Source organism: Eleutherodactylus coqui, chromosome 6, assembly GCF_035609145.1.
Source record: "Eleutherodactylus coqui strain aEleCoq1 chromosome 6, aEleCoq1.hap1, whole genome shotgun sequence".
NCBI lineage: Eukaryota > Metazoa > Chordata > Amphibia > Anura > Eleutherodactylidae > Eleutherodactylus > Eleutherodactylus coqui.
The window spans coordinates 230,162,454-230,181,135 of NC_089842.1; the positions used below are offsets into that span (position 1 = coordinate 230,162,454).

The 18,682-nt window shown below is 44.5% G+C and overlaps 1 protein-coding gene across 1 annotated transcript in view; it reads left to right on the forward strand.

Annotated features, from left to right (window-relative positions):
• LOC136633383 (cytochrome P450 2H2-like) overlaps positions 1–16,735 on the forward strand; it is a 65,010-nt gene extending 48,275 nt beyond the window's left edge. The window contains exons 8-9 of the mRNA XM_066609082.1: positions 1,378–1,519; positions 16,425–16,735. Of these exons, the coding sequence (XP_066465179.1) occupies positions 1,378–1,519; positions 16,425–16,609 (327 nt within the window). The 3' untranslated portion in view covers positions 16,610–16,735. The remainder of the gene's footprint in view (positions 1–1,377; positions 1,520–16,424) is intronic.
• Positions 16,736–18,682: the final 1,947 nt, after the last annotated feature.

An 18,682-nucleotide genomic window follows, 5' to 3' on the forward strand; every position in this document is an offset into this window, starting at 1 on the left:
CTCGATGACCCAATTCTATCCTTTCATGTTCTGTTCTCTCATCCTTACTCACATACAATGTTGTTAAGATGTTGTGACGTGGCTTAGCAAACACCGCCACCTGAAGTCTCGTACATGATCCCGTCAACCAGTTAAATCTCCATAAGCGTGACCTACAGAGGTGACCCTCCTGAGATAGAGCTACTGCATTCATGCTCCCATAAATAAACAACCCTGACGAAGACACTTTGAGATTACCTCCGTCACAACACCTATTCACCCTACAGTGTTGCCTTCTCCCGAGACCCTCTCCCCCGGACAGGTCTTGAGGATTCGGACGGTTGATTTAACCTGCATGTGTATCAAAAAAAAAGGTTTAAATCCAAATGCAGGTTTTAAAAGTTAATTGCTGGTCAAATATGCAACAAAATACACTTGTATTGACATGACACAACCTAAGGTATTAAAAACAGATTTTTATGAGGTTTTGGGAAATTCGTCAAATTTGGAAAGCTTATGCAAAGGGGCTAGATCATATATGTAAATTTGATTTGCAGCTGTACACAGCATGGTTTAGGTATGGGTTCAGGTACAGATAACTGCAGGCTGTATGGTTTAGGTATGGGTTCAGGTACAGATAACTGCAGGCTGTATGGTTTAGGTATGGGTTCAGGTACAGATAACTGCAGGCTGTATGGTTTAGCTATGGGTACACATACAGATAACTCTTGGCTGTATAGTTTACGTAAGGGAACAGGAGAGAGGACTGCAGCCTGTATAGTTTGGATATAGTAACAGGTGCAGATGACTGCAGGCTGCATGGACAGTCATCCTATGTAAAGTAATCCTTCATGCAATGTAATCACTGTGTAGCGCTGGTAGCTGACTATTATATGGTGACAGTATTATTTTGAGGCATCCTAGAACCTAGAGCTGTTTCTAACTAAACCCTTTCTGTTATAAAAGTTGTCTTGTATAAATGAGGCCTCTGAGACTATAGATAGATCAATAGAGAGCCTTTAGCTAAGCCCCTGCTAAAAATCTGTGCCGATCTTCTCAATGTATTGGTTTAATCCTTCCTATCAACTTCTACCCTGTTTTCACGAATATAAGACAGTGTCTTATATTAATTTTTGCTCCAAAAGATTTTACTTTTTTACATGTATAGTTACCTGGACGCTTTATTTTTTTATTAACTGAAACTAGGGCTCAATTTTGGAGCAGGGCTTATACTTCAAGCATCCTCAGAAATCCCGAAAAATAATTCTGCATCCTCAAAAATCCTGAAAAATCATGCTAAGGCTTATTTTCTGGGTAGGTTTTATTTTTAACGAAACAGGGTATCTAGTACAGACTTTAACTGGTTTTCTTGACTTACGTATTGCTATACATTTACAGGGAAGCATGGTGCTACCAATATTGACCTCTGTCCTGAAAGACCCCAAACACTTCAGGAACCCAGATGAGTTTGATCCTGGTCACTTTCTTAATGAGAAAGGTGGCTTTAAGAAAAGTGATGCATTTATGCCTTTCTCTACAGGTAAGACATTATTACTTGATTATAGTTAATAGTTAACAAACAGAAATTATCTGAAAACTACAGTATTACTGATGCGATACCGCTGACCGCTCTTTCAGCGTCTCCTTTGCTGGCTCTACCTCCCCTCCTCTTCCCCTTGCCGTTGGAGTACCCCTTTTCTCTATCTACACAGCCGCTATTGGACAAGCCATCCGGAGATTTGGCCTCCAATACCACCTGTATGCTGATGACACCCAACTATACACCTCTGCCCGTGACATCTCTGCACCTTTCCTCCAAAACATCACCGACTGTCTGTCCGCTGTCTCTAACACCATGTCCTCTCTCTACCTAAAACTAAACCTCTCTAAAACTGACTTACTGGTATTTCCACCCTCCACTAACCGACCTCATCCTGACATCTCCATCTCAGTGTGTGGTGCCACCATAACTCCTAGACAACGTGCCCGCTGCCTTGGGATCATATTCAACTCCGATCTCTCATTTAGCCCCTACATCCAATCACTTGCCCGAACATGTCAGCTGCACCTCAAGAACATCGCAAGAATCTGCTCTTTTCTCACCGTGGACATGCTATAAATGCTTATTGTTGCCCTCATCCACTTTCTGCTCGATTATTGCAACTCGTTGCTGATCGGCCTCCCCTGCACCAGACTCTACCCTCTCCAATCCATCCTGAATGCAGCAGCCAGGCTCATCCTCACGTCAAATACAGAATACAATTTAAACTCACTACCTTCATCCACAAAGCCCTCCACAGCGCAGCGCCCCCTATATTGCCTCCCTCATCTCAATCCATCACCCAGCCCGGGATCTCCGCTCTGCTAACGAAACTAGACTGTGTGCCCCTATAACTCGAACTTATCATTCCTGCCTCCAAGACTTCTCCAGAGCAGCATCGGTCTTCTGGAACGCACTACCAAAGGCTACCTGGGCAATCCATGACTCGAAAAACTTCAGGCGTGCTCTAAAAACGCACCTCTTCAGGGAGGCATACTGCATACCTTAAACAAACCCCTCTGTACTCCGCCTGATAACATGCTCCCTGACCTACTGACTGCAATCCCTGCTAGCCATCATAAACCGCTCCTGCAGTCATATGGATTCAGCCGTCACATGGCTAAAGGTCTGAGCATTGTTTATGTGTATAACATCCCTCCCTCTCCACCTCGCCACACCGTTCACATCTCCACCTCCCTTACCTTCTGTATCACCCCATTACTTGTAGTATGTAAGCTCGTTGGAGCAGGACCCGCACCCCTATTGTTTCCATCAACTGATTACTATGTAACCGCGGTTCTGTAATTTTTGTATTTTGTCTTTCTGTATCCCCCTGTCTATGTAAGCGCTGCGGAATATGTTGGCGCTATACAAATAAAGATTATTATTATTTTGATACCAATGGTGATTCAGACTGAATTTAGGAAGTCCAAAACATGACTTTGGCTGCTCTCACACATGCATTCAGAAAAAGTTGCGCAAAGCAACATATTTTACTATGATTTCACCGGCATTTTAAAACGAATGTTGCAGCATTTGACAGCATTATTTTACACACACAATCACTGTGATAGGTGATGAGGTGCAATAAAAGTTCTAAAATAAAGCAGACAGTTCGAGTACTGTTCTGCAAGGCCCCATTGAAATAAATAGCGGAATTGTACTGTGGTTAGCACGGCGTTTAGGGTGCTGTACTAAGCACTGTAAAAAAGTGTGAGGGCGGCCTTAACCCATTCCCGCTGGCAGCAGGGTACTTCCCCCAACAGGGCGTTAACTTACGCCCTGGGGATAGTGCGGGATCACATATGATCCCGTGCTATCCCGCAGCGGGAGCAGGCTGTGAGTCACAGCCGGCGTCCCGCTGCAGTAGTGGGGGGGCATCGGAGATGCGCCCCCCGCTGTTAACCCCTTCCCTGCCGCGATCTAAGTAGATCGCGGCAGGGAAAGAGTTCACAGAGGGAGCGGACTCCCTCTGTGTCTCCGGCCGGCTCTCGCGATGTTGTCACCATGGTGTGTTACCAGTGCCTGAGATCGCTGTATAAGCTCTGCCATGCCTTATGACAGCGATCATCAGGGCAGTGGTCAAAGTTCCCCAGGGGGACACAAATGTTGTAAAAAAAACAAAGATTAAAAAAATAAATTTAAAAAAATGTAAAAAAAGGAGGAAAACCATTTTTTTATGCTTTTTCTCAGATTAGCATAAAAAAAGCTAAAAAAACCCCACATATTTGGTATTGTCGCGTCCGTAACGACGCTTACAATAAGTTGCACATGGTTTTGACTGTGCACGGAAAAAAACGCAAAAAAAAAAAACAAAAACGAAAAAACTGAGGCACAATGCTAATTTTTAGCATTTTGCCTCACTAAAAACGCAATAAAAGTGATCAAAAAAGCCGTATGTACCCCAAAATGATACCAGTAAAGACTACAGCTCGTCTCGCAAAACATAAGCCCTCATAGAGCTCCGTACATCAAAAAGTAAAAAGGTTACAGGACTTTGAATGCAGCGATTTAGAAAAGAAAAAAGATTTCCAAAAAAAAGGGTTTTTATTGCAGAAAAGTGGGAAAACCTAAAAAAAATGTAAGAATTTTGGTATCGTTGTAACCGTACCGGTCCGCAGAAAAAATGGAATGTCTCATTTATGCTGCATGATAAACGCTGTAAAAAAAATAAATAAAAATCTATGGCAGAATTGATGCGATTTCTCTCCCTGCTATCATAAAAAAAAAAAATAAAAGTTTTACAATATAGTTAATGTACCCAAAAATGATGCCGATAAAAACTACAGTTCGCTACACAAAAAACAAGCCCTCATACGGCCGCGTCGACGGAAAAATAAAAAAGTTATGGCTTTTGATAAACGGAGAAGAAAATCCGCCAAAAATTGTTGCGTCCTTAAGCCCAAAATAGGCCATGTCATGAAGGGGTTAAAGGGGTTGTCCAGCTTTACACGACTAATGGCTTATCCTCAGGATAGGCCATCAGTAATAGATTATGTGGAGTTGCGGCCTATGACATCTGCCAATCAGCTATCTACTAGGTTAGTGTGCTAAAGTATGCAGCTGATTTCTGCAGAAAGCAGACAGCTTCGTGCCTACTGCAATGGATCAACTTGGTATGATAGGCAGCTTCCATTCATTTCAATGGGAACTTTGCCAGAAATTCCAGGCTGGACCTGCTGTAGTGGGAACAGCGCTATCTGCTCCGTACACGAGCACACCAGCTCAAAAAACAGCTGATCTAAAGGGGTTCCACACAGTTAACTTCCGCTAACATACTTTTGATTGCCTCTCCCAAGCATATTTGATTAATAAATTAAAGGTTGGAAACCTCTTTAATAGGATCTATGAATCGATGGTATTGCTCTATAAATACGCATATCATCAAAATAAGTTACAGCCATCACATAAATCACTTACTATATGACCCACAGTTTTCTCATGGAGTCATCACAAGAAACAGAACCTGTGCATACTAATCATTTAAATCGTTCTTCACTCTTGCTTATAATTAGGGGCACTAAAGACCTGCTGATCTATTAAGTCAGAATTGCTTAAAATGAGTTTTCTAACTAAGACAACCCCTTAAGGACCCTGTTTTTCCATTTTCAGTCCTTCCTTCTCTCTTTTAACCCCGTAAATGTACATCCAGGCAGAGGGGTACTTAAAGAAACAAGATGTAAATTTACGTCCTGGGGATACCGCAAGATCATAAGAGCTCCTGAGCTATCCGGCAGTGAAAGTCGGCTGTCACCGATAGCCGGCCTCCCGATACAACAGCAGGGGTGCAGCGAATCAGCAACCCCCACTGTTAACCCCTTCACTGCAGCGATCTATGTAGATTGCGGCATGTAAAGGGCTCACAGAGGGAGCGCACTCCCTCTGTGACATCACAGGACTCTTGCGATGAAATGGCAGAGAACCTGGTGTGCTGCCGTGGCAACAAGATGCTAGCTGCAGGCATCCTGCTTTGCCATAGCCTATGATTGCTAATACAAGCGATAAGGCAATGCAAAACAGAAGTCCTGCAATGCTTTATCATAGCAATCATAGGTGCTATGGTGCAAGTCCCCACAGGCACATAAAAAGTGTAAAAAGAATATAAAAATAATGTAATAAAAATAAAAATGTAAAAAAAACAACTTTTTTGTGCTTTTTCCCATAGTAGAACATTTAAAAAAAAAATTAAAATCCCATATATTTGGTATCTCCGTATCTAGAACAATGCGCACAATAAATTGCACACGCTATTTATTCTGCATGGCAAAACGGGTAAAAAAAACCCCTAAAAAACTGAAGCAAAATGCTTACATATTTTAGAAAAAGGTTGTAACTTTTGAAAAATGGAGATGAAAATACGCCAAAAATTGTTGCGTTCTTATGCCTAAAATAGGCCAAGTCCTTAAGAGGTTAAAAAAAATCATAAAAATCATAACTCTTTTATTCAACCTTCTAGGTCTATATCTGAGCACTTGTTTTTTCAAAGTTTGTATATAATGTACTGAAGAACCTTTGAAAAATTCTACATAGAGTGAAATGGAAATAAAGCAAAATTCCACCAACTTTCGGTGCATCTTGTTTCTACGGAGCACACACTGCAACAAAAATGACATAATAACTTTAGTCTATGGGGCAGTACAACTATTACGATACCAAATTTATATACATATACATATATACATATATATATATATATATATATATATATATATATACATATATATATACGAGCTGATATACCCGGCTTCGCCCGAGTTGATTTGGTACTGGTGTTTATCTGGTGTTCACACGGTAAATCTTATGAAGTCATGGTTACTTTAGAGATACTGAGGAAAAACATATGTTCACCATTTTGCATGGTTATTTGCGTTACCCAGGAAACATAACGTGGAAGTAACCATACGATGTGTCCTTCATAGAGATGAGCGAGCACACTCATCCGAGCTTGATGCTGGTTCTTGCATTAGGGTGTTCGAGATGGAGACGAGCACCACGTGGTACTCGAGTCAATACCATTTCCTTCCCTGCATGTTTAGCACCATTTTCTGGCCAATAGACATGCAGGGAAGGCATTACAACTTCCTCCTGTGACGTGCCAGCCCTATCCCACCCCCCTGCAGTGAGTGGCTGGCGAGATCAAGTGACCACCGAGTATTTAAAGCGGTCCCGCCCGCGGCTCACCTCAGACACACGCTGGCAGAGATTAGGGAGGGTGCTGCTGGTGCTATAGTGAGAGAGTTGGTGTCTGCAAGAACCCCAACGGTCCTTCTTAGGGCCACATCTGACCGTGTGCATTACTGTTGTGGCTGCTGGGAGCAGTTTTGCACAATTTTTTTTTTCATCTCGGGCTGTGCAGGCTATAACGTTCTTAGTCTACAGTCAATTATATAGAGTATAGGGGCAGTACTGGTAAGGCAGGGACAGTGGTAGTGTAGAATCCTGTCTACAAGAACCCCAACGGTCCTTCTTAGGGCTACCTGTGACTGTGTGCATTTTACTGCCTGGCTGCTGGGAGTTGTAGTGCCTCACTATTACCCAGCTAGGCCTTTTTGCAGCCTTCCGTATAATTTTTTTTCGGACTGCAGTTTGTGTTACGTAACCGCTGTCAGCCTCCAACTGGACGCCAATAATTGCATAATTTTTTACACCGCTTTTTGTGTGCCGTCAACTTCACGCACAGCGTGCGGTGACAGCCTCTGATAGAAGGAAAGACATATACACGCTATATAGGCTATATTCTTTTTCAAAAAATTTAAATAAAAGCTCCTACTTAGGGCTACCTGTGACTGTGTGCATTTTACTGCCTGGCTGCTGGGAGTTGTAGTGAATCACTATTGCACGGCTAGGCCAGTTTGCAGCCTTCCTTATTCTTTGTTTCTGCCCGGAGTTAGCGTTACATAACCGCTGTCAGCGTGATAGTGTACGCCAATAATTCCATAATTGTTCAGACAGCTCTGTGTCTGCTCTATTCGTAATACACCATGCTGAGGGGTAGGGGTAGGGCTAGAGGATGTGGACGCGGAGGTCCAAGTGAGGGTGTGGGCACAGGCCGAGTTCCTGGTCCAGGTGAATCGTAGCCGCCTGCTGCAGGATCAGGAGAGAGGCAAGTTTCTGGGGTCCCCAGCATTATATCACAATTTTTGGGTCCACGTGGTAGACCTTTATTACAAACAGAGCAGTGTGAGCAGGTCCTGTCGTGGATGGCAGAAAATGCATCCAGCAATGTATCGACCACCCAGTCTTCTACGCCGTTCACTGCTGCAACTCTGAATCCTCTCGCTGCTGCTCCTCCTTCCTCCCAGCCTCCTCACTCCATGAAAATTACACATTCTGATGAGCAGACAGACTCCCAGGAACTGTTCTCGGGCCCCTGCCTTGATTGGGGAAAAAATGGTTCCTCTCTCACCTGAGGAGTTTGTCATGACCGATGCCCAACCTTTGGAAAGTTCCCGGGGTCCGGGTAATGAGGCTGGGGACGTATGGCAACTGTCTCAACAGCTTTCAGTGGGTGAGAAGGATGATGATGATGAGACACAGTTGTCTATCTGTGAGGTAGTAGTAAGGGCAATAAGTCCGAGGGAGGAGCGCACAGAGGATTCGGAGGAAGACCCGCTGGACAATAAGGTGACTGACCCCACCTGGTTCGCTAAGCCAACTGAGGACAGTTCTTCAGAGGGGGAGGCAAGTGTAGCCGCAGGACAGGTTGGAAGAGGCAGTGGGGTGGCCAGTGATAGAGGCAGGGCCAGAGCGAAGACTCCCCCAACTGTTTCCCAAAGCACCCCCTCACGCCAAGCCAACCTGCAGAGGCCTAGGTGTTCAAAGGTGTGGATGTTTTTCACTGAGAGCGCGGACGACCGACGAACAGTGGTGTGCAAGCTGTGTCGCGCCAAGATCAGCCGGGGAGCCACTGGTACCAGCCTCACCACCACCAGCATGCACAGGCATATGATGGCCAAGCACCCCACAAGGTGGGACGAAGGCCGTTTACTGCCTCCGGGTCGCACCACTGCCTCTCCCCATGTACCCCAACCTGCCACTCAGATCCAACCCCCCTCTCAAGACACAGGCACGAGCGCCTCCCGGCCTGCACCCACACCCTCACCTCCGCTGTCCTCGGCCCCATCCAGCAATGTCTCACAGCGCAGCGTCCAGCTGTCTCTCGCGCAAGTGTAAATACGCCGCCATGCACCCGCACGCTCATGATGGCGGCGGCGGTCCCATGCTACTCAGTCCCCAGTCGCCATTATTTTTCCCGGTCTGCCGTCCCAGCTCTACACCAGCACGTCTCCCACAACATCAATCGTGCCCTCACCAACACAGTTACTGGGAAGGTCCACTTAACCACGGACACGTGGACAAGTACTGGCGGGCAGGGTCACTATATCTCCCTGCCGGCACATTGGGTGAATTTGGTGGAGGCTAGGACTGAGTCAGAGCCTGGGACAGCACACATCCTACCCACACCCAAAATTGCGGGTCCTTTCTCGGTTCTGGTATCTGCAGCGGTCTATGCCACCTCCTCTAAACCCTCCCTTTCCTCCTCCAACGCAACCTCCACCTATCAATTAAGAAATTTGAGCAGCACGTCGCCAGCAGTCGGTGTGGCGCGGCAGCACAGCGGTGGGCAAGTGTCAGCAGGCCGTGCTGAAACTACTCAGCCTAGGTGAAAAGAGGCACACGACCCCCGAACTGTTGCAGGGGAACCTTTCCACTCTCATTCCCGAAGAGGAAAGGGGTTCGAGAGTGATGCAATACCACAGGGCCCTGGTGGACAAACTGATGGTAAACTTCCCATCTGACAGCGCTAGCGGCAGAAGGCGCAGTTCCGAGGGCCAAGTAGCAGGGGAGGCGTGGAGATTTGGCAACATGTTCAGCGCAGGTAGGGGAACACTCTCCAAGGCCTTTGCCAGCTTTATGGCTCCCAAGCAAGTCTGCGTCACCACCCCCAGTCAAGGCTGAGTCAAAGGGAGCACTGTAAAAAGATGGCGAGGAAGTACGTAGGCGAACGTACCACCGTCCTCCGTGATGCCTCTGCTTCATACAACTATTGGATGTCTAAGCTGGACACGTGGCACGAACTTGCGCTGTATGCCCTGGAGGTGCTGGCTTGCCCTGCTGCTAGCGTCTGGTCAGAGAGGGTGTTTAGTGCGCCTGGGGAAACATCACGGATAAGCGTACCCGCCTGTCAACTGCCAGTGCCGACATGGTTACACTCATAAAGATGAACAACGCCTGGATTTCCCCAGACTTCTCTTCTCCACCGGCGGAGAGCAGCGGAACCTAAAGATTCTTTTCGCTGCAACCGCTGATAAAAGCACTTCTCTCTATCACTGGGAAAATGGGGCATTTAGCTTTGTCAATCTGTCTCTGACATTAGTCCTCCTCCTGCTACTCCTCCTCCAGAAACAACATGTCATTTCGCTGAACAGCCAATTTTTCTGCGGCCCAAAAGGCTCATCTATATCTACCAATGTTTTACAATTTTTCAAAGTTTCAAAAGTATTGGGACTGTAACATGAACCAATTTTTTCAACAGGGCTGCCTCCAGGCTCTGTTACAAATTAAGCAACAGTGAGCTATATATTTAAAAAAATGTTTATGGGTTTCACCTGCCCTCTTGGTTGATTAATTTTTCAGAGGTACACTTGTACTCTTGGTACACTTATTTTTGGGGCCCACGCCTACACTCTTATCCAACTAATTTTTCCGGCCTTCGCCTACGCTCATGGTATCCCAATGTTTCACAGGTTGGCCTATACTATTACTACAGACATTTTGCTGGGGTATGCCTGCCTATACTTCTGCTACAAGAAAGTTACAGGGTTCTGCCTATACTGCTGCCACTTGAATGTTACAGGGGTCTGCCTATGCTTCTGCCACGTAACTGTTACAGGGGTCTGCTTATACTGCTGCTACAGAAATGTTACTGGGATCTGTCTATACTGTTATTACAGAAATGTTACAGGGGTCTGCGTATACTTCTGCTGCAAAAATGGTACTGGGGTCTGCCTATGCTTCTGCTACATAAATGTTACAGGGGTCTGCTTATACTGCGGCAACAGACATGTTACTAGGGTCTGCCTTTACGTCTACAGAAATGGTACTGGAGTCTGCCTATACTGCTGTTACAAAAATGGTACTGGGGTCTGCCTATGCTTCTGCTACATAAATGTTTCAGGGGTCTGCTTATACTGCTGCTACAGAAATGTTGCTGGGGTCTGCCTATACTTCTACTACAGACATGTTACAGGGGTCTGCCTATGCTTCTGCTACATAACTGTAACAGCGTCTGCTTATACTGCGGTGACAGACATGTCACTGGGGTCTTCCTTTACTTCTACAGAAATGGTACTAGGGTCTGCCTATACTGCTGCTGCAAAAATGGTACTGGGGTCTGCCTATGCTTCTGCTACATAAATGTTTCAGGGGTCTGCTTATACTGCTGCTACAGAAATGTTACTGGGGTCTGCCTATGCTTCTGCTACATAAATGTTTCTGGGGTATGCTTATACTGCTGCTACAGACATGTTACAGGGGTCTGCCTATGCTTTTGCTACATAAATGTTACAGGGGTCTGCTTATGCTGCTGCTATGCTGCTACAGAAATGTTACAGGGGCCTGCCTATACTGTTACTACAGAAATGTTACTTGGCTTTGTCTATAATGTTACTACAGAAATGTTACTGGGGTCTGTCTATACTGTTTTTACTGAAATCTTACAAATACTAGGCTCTGCCTGTACTGCTGCTACTGAAATGTTACAGTGGTCTGCATATACTGCTGCTACACAAATGTTACAGGGGTCTGCCTATACTGCTACTATAGAATTTTAAAGGGGTCTGGCGATACTGCTGCTACATAAATGTTACTAGGGTTGTCTGCGTATACTTCTGCTACTAAAATGTTACTGGGGTCTGCCTATACTTCTGGCAAGTAAATGTTATAGAGGTCTGCCTATACTTCTGCTACAGAAATGTTACAGGGGTCTGCCTATAATTCTGGTAATGAAATATTACTGGGGTCTGTCTATACTGTTACTACATAAATGTTACTCGGGTCTCCCTAGACTTCTGCAACATAACTGTTACTGGGGTCAGCTTATACCTTTGCTACAGGAATATTACAGGGGTCTGTGTATACTATGGGTGCACTAAGTCTTAACATCGCGGTGTTCTACCTGCCTGGCACAAAAAAAAACCCAGACTGACTAGGGCATGGATTGTGGGCCGAGGCCAACATGTATTTTCTCTCACGCTACCACAGCTATTGGGGGCACTGCAATGGGATTTCTCTATGTACCGTCTGGGGGTTCCTGCTGGCCACCCATGCTGTGGGTGTACACAGACTTGCCATAGCGGAGTTGTACCTGCCTGGCACTTTAAAAAAAAAAAACAGACTGACTAGGGCATGGAGTGTAGGCCGAAGCCAACATGTATTTTCTCTCACGTTACCACAGCTATCCGGGGCACTGCAATGGGATTTCTGTATGTAGGTTCCTGCTAGCCACCCATACTGTGGGTGCACACAGACATCCCATAGCGGAGTTGTACCTGTCTGCCCCAAAAACACTGACAGACTTGGGTAGGGTGCAGAGTGCAGATGGTTTACCCCTTGCGTTGTCGATGAGGTATCCGGCAACCAAGCAGAATTAGTATTGTCTGGACACATGTAGTCCCCATTGCTATGTCACTCGCAGCATCTTGGGCTACACAAGGTGTTTGCTGGGACAGAGGCTGACCCAGGGCTCACTCACATACGTCCTACACTGAGTATTGCTGCATTGAGGAGATGTGTAGAAGTGCTGGGCTGGCAGCGGAGTCCCCTTTATGCCCACGTTTGCAGCTCCTGACGGAGGTGGCACAGGACTGGAATGAAGATCGAACGTCAATCTATTATCAATTCTCAACAGCATTGTGGGCTATCGCCCCCCCCCCCCTTTCCGAAGAGGGTCGCTGCCTGGCCCTGCCAACCCTCTGCAGTATGTGCCTCCGGTTCCTCCTCATGGCAGACGCACTTATAAATAGACATGAGGGTGGTGTGGCTATGAGGCCAGCGTGTGGCATGAGGGCAGCTGAAGGCAGCGCAGGGACACCTTTGTGTGCGCTGCGGATGCAGGGTCGTGCGGGGGGGGGGGGGAGGGGGGGGTTGGGCACCATGTAACCCAGGAGAAGAGGCAGCGGTGTGTCCCGCAGGCAGTGATTGTGCTTGGTTGGAGGTAGTGTGGTGCTTGGCTAAGGTGTGCCTTGCTAATGAGGGATTGTCCGAAGTAAAAATTGTTGGGGGGGGCACACTCTTGCCGCTATTGTGGCTTAATAGTGAGACCTGGGAACCTGAGATGCAGCCATGCATGTTGTTCCTCACCTGCCCTATCCGTTTCTGTGTCGTTTCCATCACTTTCGTAGGTTTTATAGATTTTCACAAATGAAAACCTTAGTGGAGCATTGGTCATGCACAAAAATGCTCGCGTCGCCCATTGACTTCAATGGGGTTCGTCACTCGAAACAAACTGTCGAGCATCATGGAAAGCTCGACTCGAGCAACGAGCACCCAAGCATTTTGGTGCTCGCTCTTCTCTAGTCCTTCATATAAAATGACATCAGGAAGTGAGAGAATTAGATTCCGTACATAAAATTTGGACGCTAATTCTTTTGCGCTTAGATTTGAATAATTCAGTTAGGACCGATTAACTTTTCTTATTTATGACATAATCAATGTTTGTGCCAAATTTCATGTTTTTATGACATCGGGAAGTGAGAGAATTAGATTGCGTACATCAAATTCGGACGCTAATTCTATTGCGCTTAGAATTGAATAATCGTGTTGGGACCCATTAGCTTTTCCTATTTATGACATAAACAATGCCCATGCCAAATTTCAAGTTTTTATGACATCGGGAAGTGAGAGAATTAGATTCCGTATATGTCAAATGTGGACGCTAATTCTTTTGCGCTTACAATTGAATAATCGAGTTAGGACTAGAGATGAGCAAGCATACTCGGCCACGCCACTTTTTCGCCCGAGCGCCGCGATTTTCGACTACTTCCATACTCGGGCGAAAAGATTCGGGGGGTGCCGTGGGTGAGTGGGGGGTTGCAGCGGGGGGTGGGGGAGAGAGGGAGAGAGAGAGGGCTCCCCCCTGTTTCCCGCTGCTGCCCCCCGCTCCGCCACGCCTCCCCCCGCCCCCCGAATCTTTTCACCCGAGTACGGAAGTACTCGAAAATCACAGTGCTCGATCGAGTAATTACTCAAAACGAGTACGTTCGCTCATCTCTAGTTAGGACCCATTAGCTTTTCCTATTTATGATGTAATCAATGCTTGTGCCAAATTTCAAGTTTCTATGACATTGGGATGTTGGAGAATCAAATTCCATGCATAAAATTTGGACGCTAATTCTTTTGCGCTAGAATCGAATATTTAAGTTGTGAGACCCATTCCCTTTACTATATTCGACATAATCAATGCTCGTGCCAAATTTCAAGTTTCTATGACATCAGGAAGTGAGAGAATTAGATTACGTATGTAAAATTTGAACGCTAATTCTTTTGCGCTTAAATTTGAATAATCGAGTAGGGACCCATTATCTTTTCCTTTTTATGACATAACCAATGCCCCTCCCAAATTTCAAGTGAGAGAATTAGATTCCGTATGTAAAATTTGGACGCTAATTCTTTTGCGCTTAGAATTGAATAATCGAGTTGGAACCCATTAGGTTTTCCTATTTATGACATAACCGATGCTCATGCCAAAATTTCAAGTTTTTATGACATCGGGAAGTGAGAGAATTAGATTATGTATGTAAAATTTTGACACTAATTCTTTTGCGCTTACAATTGAATAATCGAGTTAGAACTCATTAACTTTTCCTATTTATGACATAATAAATGCCGGTGCCAAATTTCAAGTTTCTTAGTGGAGCATTGGTCATGCACAAAAATGCTCGCGTCGCCCATTGACTTCAATGGGGTTCGTCACTCGAAACAAACTGTCGAGCATCATGGAAAGCTCGACTCGAGCAACGAGCACCCAAGCATTTTGGTGCTCGCTCTTCTCTAGTCCTTCATATAAAATGACATCAGGAAGTGAGAGAATTAGATTACGTACATAAAATTTGGACGCCAATTCTTTTGCGCTTAGATTTGAATAATCGAGTTGGGACCCATTATCTTTTCCTTTTATGACATAACCAATGTCCCTGCCAAATTTCAAGTGAGAATTAGATTTCGTACGTAAAATTTGGATGCTAATTCTTTTGCGCTAGAATTGAAAAATTGAGTTGGGACCCATTAGGTTTTCCTATTTATGACATAATAAATGCCCGTGCCAAATTTCAAGTTTCTATGACATCAGGAAGTGAGAGAATTAGAATACTTACATAAAATTTGGACGCTAATTCTTTTATGCTTAGAATCGAATATTTGAGTTGTGACCCATTAGCTTTTCCTATATTGGACATAATCTATGCTCATGCCAAATTTCAAGTTTTTATGACATCGGGAAGTGAGAGAATTAGATTACGTACATAAAATTTGAATGCTAATTCTTTGGCACTTAGAATTGAATAATCGAGTTGGGACCCAGTAACTTTTCCTGTTTATGACATAATCTACGCTTGTGCCAAATTTCATGTTTCTGCGACACCGGGAAGTGAGAGAATTAGATTATGTACATAAAATTTTGACGCAAATTCTTTTGCGCTAGAATTGAATAATCAAGTTGGGACCCATTAGGTTTTCCTATTTCGGACATAATCAATGCTCGTACCAAATTTCATTTTTCTATGACATTGGGAAGTGCGAGAATTAGATTCCGTATATAAAATTTGGCCATCAATTATTTTGCACTAGAATTGAATAACTGAGTTGGGACCCATTAGCTTTTCCTATTTTTGACATAATCCACGCTTGTGCCAAATTTCATGTTCCTACGACATTGGGAAGTTATTGGCGAGTCAGTGAGGGCTTTTGTCTTTTATATATATATATATATATATATATATATATATATATATATATATATATATATAAAATTTATTTTTTTTATTTTTTTTTCCTTGTTTTTTTTTTTGCTTTGCTACTTTTATTTCCAAAAATATTTAATTTTTTTTCATTTATTTTCTGTCGACATAGTTGTGCGAGGGCTTTTTTCTAGGACGTCCTGTATTTGCTATTGTTACCTATTTCATTTTCTTACGGCTTTTTCTTTGGAAATGGGGTGACCAAATAAAACGCTGTTTTCAGACCATACTTACCTTACGGGTGGAGGGGGGAATAATGTGTTACTTTGATAGGACAGACTTTTAAGGATGCAGAGATACCAAATATGTATTTTATTTTTGCTATTTAAAATTTATTATAAACATGACAAAATGTTGTTGTTTTTTTTACTTTTATTACCTTATATTTTTTATAATAATCAATTAGAAAAATGTAAGTTTTTATAATTTTTTTTAAGTCACCAGTGGGTACGAAAATGTGTATTGCACTTGCAGTATCATGTAATGCCATAGCATTACATTATCCCGCAATCTGATTGGCAATCTATCAAGTCATCACACGGGCTGCCATGAAGGCCCCCAGTTACCATATCAACCACATGGCAACCCACAATCTTATCGCAGAAGGCAGTCCCTATCTGTCAGGGCATAAGATTTGCCGCTGTCAGAATTGACGGTAGTATTTAAAAGCTTAACAGCTCCAATGAGCAGCGCGGTTTTATTGGAGCTGTTGTGGGTGGATGCCAGCTGTAAGAAACAGCCGGCATCCACATTGTATGGAGCCGGATTAACTCGCGATCCCCCACCATACATGACACAAATCTACAGGGCTAACTGGATATCCTGTAGCGTTTAGGGGTTAGTTTAAGTCTGACTTATTCTTATTGTGTATGCTTATTCTGTCTTCTCAGGTAAACGTGTGTGTATGGGAGAAGGCCTGGCTCGCATGGAGCTCTTCCTCTTTCTAACCACTACACTGCAAACGTTTGCCTTGGAGCCCACCGTAGATAGAAAGACCTTGAGCATAAGACCAGAGCCCAACACCAATGCTTCAAGACCGCATTCATATGAGATGAAAGTTATCCCTCGTTTCTGAGTTGAAGATGAACTTCTTGCATAAAGGAATCCTAAAAGTTCTAGAACTTATAAAATAAGAAGGATGCTCTAATATCTGAAGGATAATAATGCAAATAATATACTGACTTGTTTCTATACAAATTCATATATTTTATTTTTAGTAGTGCTCCTGCAAGCAACCCAATGTGCAATTAACCACAACCTGACTAGAAGGTTTACATCTCTTCATTACCAGGCATGGGCTACATGGATGTTTATAGTTTAGGAGTAGAGATGAGCGAGCACCAAAATGCTCGGGTGTTCGTTGCTCGAGTCGAACTTTCCGCGATGCTCGAGAGCTCGTTTCGAGTAACGAACCCCATTGAAGTCAATGGGCGACTCGAGCATTTTTGTATATGACCGATGCTCCGGATAGGTCTTCACTTGTGAAAAACCAGAAAACATCCGAAATCCATGGAAACACCACAGAAACGGATAGGGAAGGGGCAGCATGAAGGGCTGCATCTCAGGCTCCCAGGTCCCCACTATTAAGCCACAATAGGGGCAAGAGTCTGCCCCCCCCCTAACAATTTTTACTTTGGACAAACCCTCATTAGCAAGAAACAGACACTTGAAAATGGTGTGCTGTGCTGTCAGCTTGCTCACTTCATATATCTCACGATCCACTGCTTGCCCAAGCGGGTTCACCTGCCCCCAGTCCTGGGCTTAAACAGCAGAGAATTCCATGCAGGAAAAAGTGTCATCCACGCTTGCTTGCAGAGTAAAATTTGTAATCTTCCTTTATTTAGTCATATATAAAATTGCCAGGTGTACACATCTCTAAACCAGAGGCGTATCGGCTGCTCAGAGCCTTCGTCAGTGGCCAGGTATACACATCTCTGGACCAGACGCGTATCGGCTGCTCAGAGCCTTCGTCAGTGGCCAGGTATACACATCTCTGGACCAGACGCGTATCGGCTGCACAGAGCCTTCGTCAGTGGCCAGGTATACACATCTCTGGACCAGACGCGTATCGGCTGCTCAGAGCCTTCGTCAGTGGCCAGGTATACACATCTCTGGACCAGACGCGTATCGGCTGCACAGAGCCTTCGTCAGTGGCCAGGTGTACACATCTCTGAACCAGACGCGTATCGGCTGCACAGAGCCTTCGTCAGTGGTATGATCTGAATAGAGTGTGGGACCGGCTTAAATAGGTGGAACAGAACAAATAATTACAATGACTGTCAGCTGTACAGGCTATAGGGCAAAAGGGAAAATGTACAAAAAACATCAAACTATTACTGGTAAGATAATGCTTGTGAATGAAACTTGTAATAAACACATATCCCACACATAGCAATATAACACAAAAAGGATACCAACGGGCACTCTGCCAAGGCTTCATATATTTCAATTGTTGCAAGATTAACCCCTAGTTGCACTATGTTTATATCTGTTGCAGTTGAACCTCACAATTGAGTTAATAAAAAATGTATATATAGAGGACCATAAAAATTTCCCTTGCTATGCAATGGCATTATACTTAGCTCCCCTTTATAGTTAGCCTGCATGTTCAGGAAAAACAAAACAAAACCAAAAAAAAACACACAAAAGAAACTTTTCCTTATTTGTCTTTATGAAAAGATAAGTAAGAGTAAAACATGAGCATATATGTTGTTTCTATGTACATGGTATTAGTCTGACTTGCAGTATAGCCCACATAGAGGGGTCTGAACCCAGAGGGAGAAAAAAGAAAAAAAAAAATTCCATTTATTTCTCATTAGCAAGGCACAACTTAGCAAAGCACCACGCTACCTGCAACCAAGCACAATCACTGCCTGGGGGTCACACCGCTGCCTCTTCTCCTGCACGACCCTGCATCCACAGCGCACACAAAAGTTTCCCTGCCCAGCCTTCAGCTGCCCTCATGCCACACGCTCGCTTCATAGCTGCACCACCCTCATGTCTATTTCCAACTGCATCTGCGATGAGGAGGAAGTGGAGGCACACACTGCAGAGGGTTGGCAGGGCCAGGCAGCGACCCTCTTCGAAAGGGGTGGGCGATATCAATTCTCAACAGCATTGTGGGCTGAGAAATTGACATTCGATCTTC